At 35.5% G+C, this 13,263-nt stretch overlaps 1 protein-coding gene across 1 annotated transcript in view; it reads right to left on the bottom strand.

The window, feature by feature from the left end:
• LOC135130638 (gamma-sarcoglycan) overlaps positions 1-13,263 on the bottom strand; it is a 321,177-nt gene that overhangs the window by 11,624 nt on the left and 296,290 nt on the right. The window contains exon 3 of the mRNA XM_064058061.1: positions 1,293-1,503. Within this exon, the coding sequence (XP_063914131.1) occupies positions 1,293-1,503 (211 nt within the window). The remainder of the gene's footprint in view (positions 1-1,292; positions 1,504-13,263) is intronic.

Below are 13,263 nucleotides of genomic sequence, written 5' to 3'. Positions count from 1 at the left end.
ACTTAGAAAATGAAAACATCCCGTCTTAATTAAAGAAATGAAAAAGTTTGTTAACTGTGTCAAAGAAAACGGTTATAATCAATGACCATAAAAGAGTTAATAAGAAACCAAAACCAAGATTTTCTGATGAAAGCAGCGGGGGCCTACAGAAGACTGGATTAGATGAGAAATTAAGTTTGACGACAATGGGACCACGAAACAAACATGAGTACAGTAGCTTCTTATTTTATTTCAAAAAATTAACGCGTAATGATGGTACTTTTATAATTGTTATTCATCCATTGTGTGCATTCAGTACAACAGGCTCTCAGAATATTGTTAAAATGTTATAGTTGGTAATTAAGCAATGTTAGATTTTCACTGCATTAGTCGTTGAGAAGAGAGGTTAGACAATTTATAAAGGTCAAATACGTATTGTATAGACAACGGGATAAAAGAAGTTTTAGCAAAACATTGAAAACTTTGTATTGTGTAAAATGTTCGCATGATTGGATAAAAGGAGGAATGCAAGAGAGACAAATTGAAAACCCTTTTATGTGATTCTACTGGTATGGTTTTTTCTCTATACATGTCTGATGTTTATATAACTCTTTACGCTGTTGATACTATTATAAGCAGGACAGTCTTTACGTTGGAACAATTTGAAAGAGCAAGTTATATCTCGTTTAATAAAGCTCAATGCTAGTCTGAAGCGAGTAGATTTAATTTGAATAAAAACAAGACGAAAACTATGCTGTTTACTTTAAAAATATTTTAAATTGAGATCAGTACACCGCATGGATGCACATTTAAATTGGGTTGGGCACGGGGTATTTATTGCTAATAAAGTTTCTAAAAACTTTTTTTATTACGTATGATATCTAGCAATATTTGTATGTACTACTTAAGAATCTTTTTTTTGCTTTAATACATTCAGCTCTTTAGATTATGACATTATAATCTGGGGTCATTCTACATCGAGGCATAAATTAATCAAATGGCATAGGCGATTAATTAGAACTGTAGCAAATTTAAAAAATAGAAATGATTGCCAGGATTACCAGTCTGTTCATTTATTATAGAAGTTTAGATAGATAAGAATCCCTAATAAAATTAAACGCGGTTATGGTTATAACCTCGTAGTACAGATATGTGTTATGACATGTCAAAATTGTCAAAATTGTCCAAATTCACAGATGGCACAAACTATTATTTCAGTATTTTTGTTTTAGATATGAAATAAAAAAAAATGGAAGATGAAACTAATAAAACATGTAAATTAGCAACACTAATTGAATATTTTTTTCACTTACCGAAGAGAATTCCATAACTTTGAGCACCCACAGAGTCAGGGCCAAATTGACAATTACCATCACTAGAAGCACTAAGATGAGGACATAAAGACACCGTTTCCTCCATCCATAAATTCCAATCCTGAAGTTATATCTGCCTCGGAAGCCGTCGTTGGGGTCCGGACCGTGTCCCCCGGAGTCAGGCGGGTCGACCGCTTCACTTGTCTTCATTCTGAAACCAGTTAAAGTGTCAACGATGGAGGGTGCTCACATGAAAAAGTAAATTTATCGTTGCACCATGTGCATTATTAAGAAAACAATAAGATGCAGAATGAGCCGGTGAAAATATGACGCGGCCTTAAGGCTGGTAAGCTATCTGTCTTCGTCGGAGAGATGGGCGCATTAATCATGCTGTCTCTGTCGCGCTTCGGTTAGTCGATTCCACTGGGAAGTGGTAAATTTACCATCTCGCACCGGTGATATTTCAAAGTCCGAAACACTTTCCACTACGTCAACCAACTTACCTATTCATCTAGAGGTTAGTGTAATATCAACTTAAAATATTTATCTAAATGTAAAGGTGTTTGAGATGTGGAATTCTCATTAGATTCATGAGCAATTTAATTGCATGCTGTCTTGTAAACGATAAGTACATCTTTTGGTACAAAATATAGGTCAACCTGATGGTCAAAGTTATTAGGTTGTCGAGAAGATTTTTTTTCTTGTTTAAATTTGATCATTAAAATATAACTAAAATATTATAATTGTCACTGGTACAACTTCTTTTTACAAAATGCGAACTGGCTCGATGGTCTCATCTTGAAATTTTGAATTTCTATTTCGATTTTCTCTCAATATTCGTTAACAACATCTAAACTAAACTATTATTCTTTTTGCTTTCTACAGGAAAAGACTGTTATTAACTAACGTATAATTTTACTTTTTTAATGGCACCATTAAAAACTTTTGTATTTTAAATAATTATTATTAAAACAAAGCCTTAAAATAAGTGAGGTCCGGAGTATCGAGTGAGTGTTTAGGGCCATTAATGTATGTGATATATTCCTCCTGGGAGTTTTCAAGAAGCTGAGGGGGAATTTACTATTGTCCAAGAAAAACTAAGAAAACTTACAAGTTTTATAAAATTGGTGCCTCGGGAAACAAGTGCTGCTCATTGTTTCCTAGATAAATGCCAAATTTAAAACCTCCAGACAGTTTAAAGAGTAAATAGGACTATTCATTCTTTAAGCTGTCAATGTATTGGATAATACATTTATCTGTAGCAACGAGTAATATCAAAATATCCTAACTAAAAGCACTAGTGCAACCATTAATGGATTTAAAAGATTTAAAGGGTCTGGAATATTTGGGAGAGACGACACACTAAATTTTTTATCTCTGCGAGTATTCTGATAACTAGAATTTTTTTGGTCCTGCAAGAAGAGTTATGTAAAATGAAACGAACAGAAGATTCTCTTAATGACAGTGGCAACAGTTGTGAAAAATATTGAAAGTATCATTTTCACTAAACAAGAAATAGAAAAAGCAGACGCAGAAAGTACGTAAATTAGCTAGTAAATATACACATTCTTATAAAATATTTCATTCCTTAAGTTAGATTGTAGTGGGTCGTGAAACTCTCATACCTGATGCATTTTTAACGGTTTTGCTCTAACTTTGAACCGTTAGCCTTAAACTTAAATATTTAAAACGAGTAATACAGAATAATTGGTAAGATATAAAAGTGACAGAGGAAATTTAACAATAGTTGTGGATTCAGTGAAGTCGAAAAGGAATAAAATTTTATGAAAATATGTTCAGCTCCATCATGTTTATTACTTAAAATAAGATCCGTAATATCCGATTACAACTCCTGACACAAATACATTCAAACAATTTATTTGCGTATATTATAATTACATAAGATTTTTTTTAGATAAAAATTCACCACACGAGGGATATATTTATGGAATTTATCAATAATTAATTTCAATAAAATCCCAATTTACCCCACCAAGTTTTTGTCAGTTTACTCGTAAATAACTACGACATCATTTTCGTTTGATCATCATGATTTAATTAAGAAAAGTTAGTTACAATACCCATTATTAACTGCTAAAATTCTTAGTTTCATTTATACATATTTTTTCTGAACGCGATAATCTCTAAAATTATTGTACGGATTTTCATGAGGTTTTCACGAACAGATAAAGTGATTCACGAATCACGAGGTGTATAACTGATGTATAATTTATGAATGTTTTGTATAAATTGGCTGAACTATGACAATAATAATTGTCGCATAGGTAAGTCGAAAAAATCATGTCATCTACAAGCTTTACTGTTCTATACGCAGCGTTGTCTGTCGTGCATTATCATTAGATAGATCTCTTAAAAATGTGTTTTATAAATAGGTTTTATTAATTACGTACTTTTGTTTGAGTGAATTTTAGAAGTTTTGTGCGAATAAATGTGATCCCATCTCATCTCTTCTTATACTTTAATTTAGTCATTATGGTTTTTCTACTTAATCAATTTATTCGTGTCTTATTGATCTGATTGAACACAGTGCTACCTAGAGTTGTTTATTCTCTAAGTCTTACGTTGCATTGTCTAGTATTCCCCAAGGAACAGTGATGGGACCGCTGTTGTTGAATTTATAGATAAATGACATCGTGAATGAGCCTTCTGTTCCTTGTTTGTTATATGCAGACGACATGAAACTGTTACTGAAGGTGGATAGCACTGAGGATGCTCTCCATCTTTAAAATAATGTTTCTAAAGCGTTTTCTTGGTGCACTGAGAATGGATTACATCTGAACCTGGACCAATGTTATATATTTTGCTACAAGTTACATGTTAAGAAAAGCATGGAGTTGTATGACCCCCGAGGCGATGCACTCGCTGGATCGTCGTCCTGGAAGAAGCAACGCAGTAGTTCCTATTTTATATAAACCATGTTATACTTTATGACATCACTGTTCAAAGTGGAGAGCTTGAATAAATCGATATCCAGAAGAATCTACCTCTGGTGAATTCGATCGAGCGGCTCCAAAAAGAAGACTATCACACCAATTGTTGGCAAATTCAAGAGGATCCATGAAATTCGGGATATCACATCGAAAATCTTCTTATCTGTCGAAGTATTTCACATAAACACAATTTTAAGGGAAATTGATATTTTTTATACTGATACTAATTTAAATAACCTAAAAACTTAAAAATTCCACAATATAATGGCAATCCAAGCGGACTTAGCGACTTCATCAGTAAGTAGTGCCGAGAGTATCGTATATGCATTTCCGAAAGCCGATCAAAGGTTTAAAATTTGATGATTCGGGATCTTGTTCTACTAAAACAAAGGAGCGAATCTCGGTTCTAGTTTTACGATAAAGTGATTGGTATATTAAATTTATTATCTTCATATGTTCAAGCAAATGAACAGACAGATACTGGGAAAATATTAAAAAAGAGCTCTTTAATAAATTAGGGCTTAAAACAATATCAGTAGGCCTTAAACAGCCTACAAGGAGTTCAATTTGTGCCACGAGACCTCCAGATTTGCACATTGCACTCACATTTCTTAACCAAGAAAATAACGTTAGATATTATCAAAAACGTTTTTAATTTACCAGCAGATGAGTAAGTCGAGTTTTCAATCTAATAAACCGATAAACATTCAAACGAAGCCATATTTAAGCCCAATCGTTATTTCAAACCTACAACAGCAAAACCAAAGCTCTTCAGAAACAAAAACTTTTTGTTTAAATTAGCAACTACAATTTCGATACAGAGTTAATTCAATTTATGAAAGAATACCAGGAGTTATCTATCCTGTCCATTTTGATCCACTAGAAGCCTATTACCCACTTTGCGTGGTAGTAAGGAAAACGTTTAAATGGCCTAATTATAAATTTATTTGTACACCTAAAAAATTAATAGATGTATCCGAAAACGAAATTCTCGAAGTCATTCAAAAGTATCATGAAATCAAAACAAACCATCGTGGAATTAATGAAACTGAAACTCGTAAAATCTATTTATTAACTGGCCGAATATGAGAAACTCCATTCAAACTTATATCAATATTTGCGTCAACGCACTAAATATGAGCGAAATCCCTTGAAAATAGGAATTAGGATCACGCCAACGCCTATTAAACCTTTTGAAATTATACGTGTAGGCACAATTAAAATTAAAAAATCACTATTTATTACTACTATTGACGCCTGCCCGAAATATTGTATAATGTATAATCTGTCCACTCTAAATTCTAAAAATTTCGTCCAAAATCTTATTAGATTCTTTTCGTACCTTGGAATTCCGAAACAAATTATTATTTGTGATAATAGTAATGAATTTAAAAATACGAACGTTCGAGAATTATTAGAGTTGCATAAAGTGGATATCGTTTTATCACTTCTGAGAATCCTCAATCTAACGGTGCTGTTGAACGAATTTAACAAAGATTTTGAAACAAAGCTTCTTTAAGGATAATTTACAGGTAAAACCAAACGAATCGGTGCATCCCAAAGAAGTTCGACGGGATAACAAAAATACAAAATAGATTTAATCCCAAAATATCCCTCCAACAGTAGATACTTCTAAACAGGTAATCGAAACTACACAATTTGCAGGTGGAAGTCAAAAACTTCCAAAATAATCCTGGCCTGTGGCCTATTTAACTTTTGTCCTACCAAAATTTTAGATTATGAACATAAAATTATCAATTACCTACTATAATATCCTCACCGCAATTCGTGGTTTAGAGAAAGTGAACTAAAGGTTTGAACATTTTACTTCTGATTTTAGTAAAAATGCAAGTGATTTAAAGAAAGTAATAACAGCCCTTGCATTTTTCAAATTAAAAATTCTGCATCCTGGAATTATCCAGGGTAAGGAATTAACGACTTGCCACAAAAACTTAAAATTAGCAACCAAAGGGGTACAACTGCCGTTGAACCTAAATCATGAAAATTTCATCCATTTTGTTAAGCCAATTAAAGTAGAATCGTATGTTTACAATGTTTACTATGTTCCCATCTATCATCTGGAATCGTTTCATTTATGTAAATTGTATCTTTCACCCGTTTGGATAGATTTAAAATCCTTTCGCGTTATTATTCCCAATACCGGATGTTTATTACTGTCCGAGAAAGATGTAGCCTATGAAACCGAAGTTGGAAAATCATACTTCTGCAAGTCCGCCGTCATAGTGTCAAAGAAGAAACAAGCTGTGAAGCAATATTATTCAGAGAAGAAAAATCCAGAATTGTGTACATCGCACGATCGATAACATTCAAATCCAACAGACTGAAGGCACGGAATTTTGGATAGCTCTAGCTTCCAGTAATACCAATCTAAAAGTGAAGTCCCCATCTCACCAAGAGCTTAAGGTGATTCGAGGAACGTACTTAATTCGAATTGCTCCATCGAAATAGGATCTGAATATATCGATCACTTACCAGTTGAAAGTTCGACGCAGCCGATGACCTTTGAATTAGAAATAGATTTCCAAGAAGATTACACTCGCTTCCACCAGCAGCTACGAAAAATGGATCTCCGGATATATCGAAGGGGTTAAGAATCACATTAGATGGTCCCGATTTCGTTCAATCGATGCTACAGTGTTCCAGCATCATCCATACATCATCTACACCATTCTCGTTATAATGATTATTATATTTTGCATAAAGAGGAGATTGGCTTTATTTTGTACATGCAAAAGCAAGGAAATAAATGCGGAAGTCAGTTGTCCCTCAGAAGTATCGAAAATTGAAGAAATGTAGCTTCCTCCAAGTATGTTCTGCCCACCAGCATGTAAGAGGGAAGGAGTTACATCTCGAGAGAAACATGACTGTCGAGGCGATGCACTTTCTAGATCGTCGTCTACTTTACGGTCACTGCTGCATCATCCCGGAAAAGCAACGCAGCAGTTCTCATTTAATACAAACTATGTTATACTGTATGACTTGACTTTTCAATGGGGAGAGCTCTTGTGCGTTTGTGTTTGTTTTTGGAAAATCAATCAATCAATAAATTTAAATCATAGGGGTTATCATAAAAAATAAAATTAGAAAAATTATATTTTATAATTATTCGAAAAATCTGTATTTGTTCACTTCAGGGGCCAGGTAAGTTCTATCTGAATAACTTTAGACCAATTTTTCTTATTATTGTTATAAAGTAAACCCATACACCGCTCCATTACGACCCTATGGGTTTTCTAGCATGTATATGGCCGCGATCATCGGTGACTTATCATCGCCGAAGGCGGCGTTCGAATAAAGAAGCGCCTACAAGCGGAAGTTTCGATGGTGGGCTCCAGAACAGCCTGGAAGCGGTAATCGCGAACTCTCTGGAAGAATACGTATAAATAGGAACCACCGTCGGAACCAGCCAGTCAGTCAGTCAATGAAAGAATTAGGTTCTAGTCAAATCCATTCCTGTCGATAAACGAATACAAGACAAGTTGAGTCGGAATTATTCTGTACCTATATAGTGGTTGTATAGTTAGCCGTGTAGTTTTGTATTACTTGGAAACAAATTGTTAAGTTTTGTCCATGCCGATTTTAACACTCGTAAATTGTAACATTATGTATCTTATATCAAAAACTGCTCAGTTTTTGGAGTTGATTAGATTCAGCTGGCAATAGTAAGCATGTACTGGGAATATTAGAGTTTGCATCTAATATAAGAAATTAAAAAAAAAGTTTCTAAAATTTCTCTTATACCGTATGTTTTATAAAGCGAATCGTTGGTTTTTAGATGCAGTGTGATATTTAGTTGTCCGTGAAATGATTAGATACTTACGAGTATATCTACTTCATTTTTTAAACCAACGAAAAAAATTATGCAACAGAACATACACACTAAAGACAAGTTTGAGCATATTTACCAATTATTTTAAAGAATCTGTCGTATGTGTTGATTTTCATGCGAGCCACTTTGACGCAAAGTTAAAAAAAAGTGAATTCGGCGCGTTAATTATGATATGGAATACGCTTTTTGGGTTGCATGATTTTTGCCACTCTTTTAAAAAAAGAACTATAATGCACTCAAATTCTGGTATAATAGAAGCTGCTTTTGGTTCGGGCAAAGCTTATGCATAGAATCAATTGTTGGGTTTGGTAGTAACAATTCATCCTGATGGGCTGACCAAAATGGTCGATGAATGCAATGATAAAACTTGATGGCGATGTAACAATAAAAAAAAATCGTCCAGCTAGGTATTCCAGGAACAATGTCGCTGGTCCATTTCGAAAATTGTAGCATTTGGAGACCAGCCTCAACTCCAACAATGAGGGTCCGGGTAGGAAGTACGTACTTATACAGGTGATTTCGAAATATATGCAATAATTGTAAGCACGGCATCACGTATCGTAGTAGTGTGGAAATATCGAAAAAATAAATTAATAGTCGGATGGGTCAATATCCCCATGAACCAGCCTCGGTGTGATGCCACTGATCCACTTTTTAAAGAGTAGGTGGAAAAACGTACTAGTAAAAACGATGTAAACACTTTCGGCTTCAATTACAATTAAAACCGGCGTTTTGCTGGTTATGATTCGTTCATTCATATATTCATTCATCGTTAAAGGTTAATCCGAAAGAGTATTAGTTGTAGAAAGAAAATTTACTTTTGATAATGCTTCATGGTGATCGACTTGAGGTACTGCGGGGCGATTAGTCTGTTTGGTAAGGTCCAACTAAGCGGTTATTTGCGATACCGGGTTACACATTTATGGAAAATCGTCTTTGAAATCGTACTTCTTGACGAGCGTGTGGATTTTTTTCGGGCCAAATGTGAGTGTTCTGACTGTTGAAAAGAGCCTTGGGAGTGAATCCTGCTTCATCCGTAGACAGAATGCATTTTAAAAAGTGAGAGCGTTCACCACATTGCTGTAACAACCATTTGCAGTAAATTATTTATTTATTTTATTTATTTAAAAATGAAATAGGGCAGAGGCTGGAGCCTGTTATGCCCAAGGGACAGTTGTTACAAATTAAATGTATTTACATCCTATGTATTATCAGTTATGATGACCGACGAACCAGGTATCTAGTGCTATCTTGAAACTGGTTAAAGAAGAACTTTCGATTATATTTGGAGATAGAGAGTTCCAAATACCGAAAACCCGCTCCGGGAGGAAGAATTGTCTCATTCTTGTTTTGAAAGCATATTTACGTAGCTTTAGTCGATGCCCTCGTGCTCTTGGATCAGCAGATGTTGAAAAAAGATGGCGAATAGGCGAATCGAGTTGCGATAATATTTTGAAGGTCGTGATAACATCTCCTCTAACTTTACGGTGTTCAATTGTCGGTAATTTCATTATCTTAAGACGATCTTCATAGCTAGGACGATGAAAACCAAAAGGAATACGGGTGATGCGACGTTGAACGGACTCCAGCAGCTGTTTGTCCCTAACAAGAATTGGATGCCAAACTGAATTGGCGTATTCTAGTATTGGGCGTACATATGTCTTGTGCAGTTTTGCGATAATTTCGACGGGGGCACAGGGGAAAGCTTTTCTTATCAAATACCCAATGGAGTTAGCTTTTTTGACAACAGATACGATGTGAGAAGACCAGGACAAATCTTCTGTAATGGTGATGCCCAAGTCAATCTGCGACGATACACACTGCAAAACGTGGCCACCAAGATTATATTGCATTTTGGGATTGTTCCTGCCTAGATGAAGTACACAACATTTTTTCATATTGAAGGGCATAAGCCATTTTTGCGTCCATGCATAAAGTGTTATTAAATCCGCCTTTAAAACATTATTATTCTTCGAGGTATTATACAATTTCAAGTCGTCAGCAAACAGAGCGAAAGGACTGGAAAGTTCTACGGTAAGATCGGCGATATACACTATGAATAGTATGGGGCCTAAAACTGTTCCTTGTGGAACCCCACTTAGGACCTTTTGTGAATTACTAAGGCATCCATCAATTTTAACTCTAAATGTTCGAAACGATAAAAAGACTTCTATCCACTTAAGTAATCCACCTCTAATTCCAAAATGTTCAAGTTTGTGCAACAAGCGACGCGTCGGGACTTTATCAAATGCTTTGATGTAGTCAAAATAAATTACATCGACAGGATTATCGTTGTCAAGTTCTCTGGACCAGTCGTTGAGGCAACTGAGAAGATTGGTAATTACCGATCGTTTGGGCACAAATCCGTGTTGCTCGGGCGAAATAATCTTGTGTTCAAGAAGGAACTTCATCATAGTGTGACATATAATGGGTTCCATCAATTTACTAATCAGAGATGTTAGGCTGATAGGGCGAAAATTTCCAGCATCAAGTTGGTCCCCTTTTTTGAAAATCGGTTTGACAGTTGCTGTTCTCCAATCGTTAGGCAATTCACCGGTGATAAATGATTGCTGCATGAGGAGACTCAAGGGCTTACATAAAGAAAGCCCACATTCATTCAAAATGGCAGCACTCAAGTCGTCAGGTCCGGGAGATTTAGTTTTCTTCAACTTTCGGAGCCTAGTGTATACTTCTTGTTCAAGGAACTCAACATTAGTTGGTGAGACAGTACATCGAGGTGTAAAAACTACAGGAGGATTTGAAGAAGGTTCGGCAGAGTATGCCTCAGCAAAGGTATCTGCGAAAATATTTGCAATTTTGTCATTATCTGAAATTAATGCACCAGTGGAGTCTCTCAACTGTGGTTTCCGAACTGATCCTCCAAGAGTATCACGAATGTATTTGTAAAAAGACTTAGGATTTTTATTTCGAGCAAGTTGAGCTTCATATGAGGACTTAGCGCTTTTAATTTTCGAAGCTAACTGATTTGAAAAAGTTCGGTGAGCAGCATAATCTACCACGTTACCAGTACGTTTGAAGGAGCGCCACAAATTTCTTTTGATCCGAATCATTTTAACCAATTGATCATTAATCCAAGGTTTTTTGGTGGACTTCATAAATACTCTACGAATGGAATTAAGGAGGGTTAGTTCTTGAAGCTGAGATTTAAACGCCTCCCAGTTTTCGGATATAGTATTGTACTTGAGGGTTGATGCCCAGTCAACTTCAAGCAGATCTTTCTCTAACATCTGATAATTAATAATTGACTTTGTGGTAATGGTTATTTTATTTGTAGCCTGCATATTGATTTGAAGATTCACCAGAATTATCACATGGTCAGATTTACCGATTGGGCTAGAATATTCTAGATTAGCAATGAGGTCAGGGTTAGAAGAAAGAACTAGATCTAGCACAGAAGGGCATTGGTTTTTTCTATATCTGGTTGGCTCCGATACCATTTGATACAAATGGGAGTCGCTAATCAAATCTACCAGCAACTGCGAAGATCGGTTTAACGATCTAGAACACACTAACGGCCAATCCAACTCAGGCATATTAAAATCTCCACAAATAAGAAGATTGTTGTAGTCATTAGCTAAGACGGTCAACGCATTAAATAACTCCAAATCACTATCAAAATCACTAGATGGGGTTCGATATACACAACCAAGAACAATTGATAATGATTTACTTCGTAGAAAATCAGCGGACTTTAAAGCTTGTACTTTTTGAACGTGGTATGGATGTAGACCTTGTTTTTTTTAATGTACGATGCACTACAAACCGTGAAACTCAACTGCAAGTTGGCGAGTACTTAAGTCGGGCTTTTTTTCAACGCATTCCAAAATTTGTTCGTTAGCTTGGAGTATTCTTTCTGTCCTATCACCGCCACGTTCGTGAGTTTGAAGGTACCATAATCTCGGAGATGCTGTACCACTGATGTAAATGTTCGCAACGGAATCGCGTGATTTGGAAAGCGTTCGATCCATAATTCGCCAGGCAACCTGGCGTTTTCATCAGCCACACCTGATGGTGTGGCTGATGGAAACGCTTTTGACATCGACATGGATTTGCTTTATAGTATATCTATATTGATACGCTCTGAATCGGAAAAATTCACCATTGTTAAAGACGTTAACCGAACACACGACGCCAACCAACTGACACCTGACTGGTCCTTACCGTGTTTTTGCACGTTGCTTATCAGTGCGCCGCTTTTTTGGTTCTTAATCCCATTTATTGAATACTAATCATGCTTGGTCAAGAAACATTGCCAGTGGCGTATGTAATAATTTATATTTGATTTCAAATATTTTTTTCTAGACATTGCTACTACTTAGGAACGTGAACTTTACACAGTGCAATAAATCTTATTGTGAGCTATTCCCATTTTTTCTATTGCACACATTTCGAAACCAGGGTGTACTAAAGGCTTGTAATGTAAAATTTGTCCAGGAACCACGTTTTTAAAAAGACCACATTAATTCCAGCAGCATTCTCTCATAAATTATTTTGCCACTAAGCACAAAAATCTAACTTTGATTTAGATATTTGGGGGAAGCAAGTGTCTTCATTAGGTGAAATTAAGTTGAAGAGAAGCTTATTTATTGGTGAAGATCAAAATTGACCTTCGAAAACATGGTATTTTAACACTTTGAGGAATACTCTAATGAACTATCGCATTACGTGTAGAATTTACAAAAATGTTCATTGAATATGACGTTCATTTGTCGACAAGAGCCCTTTAAAAGTATCTCTAGCGTAAAGTTAAAAATTTCAAGTGATTATTGTTAACTTACTAATTAATATGACGATGATATGCTTTAATTTTCGTTGCTGTGTAAAGTGTTATTCGTCAATCAAACTTGGTAACAACTAATAGACTCTGACGTCGATTTATTAGTGGCTCGGTAAAACGCAAGTTACGGGACATAGTGTACAGCAACTTGCAAAATAGTTTCCCTATTCCGCCCTCATCCAGCAAACTTTTCTGCGTGTACATTTCATCCGCTCGCTAATGAAGCGTGGTCATCCCGTGACCTCATAACAATTGATTTACGAGCCCTCGTCATTTTTCGCCAACGGTCCGAACTTGTAAATCCTCGAGAAGTTCTTCGGATAATTTAGTGTCTATTTTATAACATCATTACCGTTCTACGTTCCGTAGACG

This window comes from Zophobas morio, unplaced genomic scaffold, assembly GCF_036711695.1.
Source record: "Zophobas morio isolate AGI-343-1 ecotype UQ-CSIRO unplaced genomic scaffold, CSIRO_AGI_Zmor_V1 ptg000002l, whole genome shotgun sequence".
Lineage (NCBI taxonomy): Eukaryota > Metazoa > Arthropoda > Insecta > Coleoptera > Tenebrionidae > Zophobas > Zophobas morio.
This window is presented reverse-complemented; position numbering and strand designations above follow the sequence as displayed.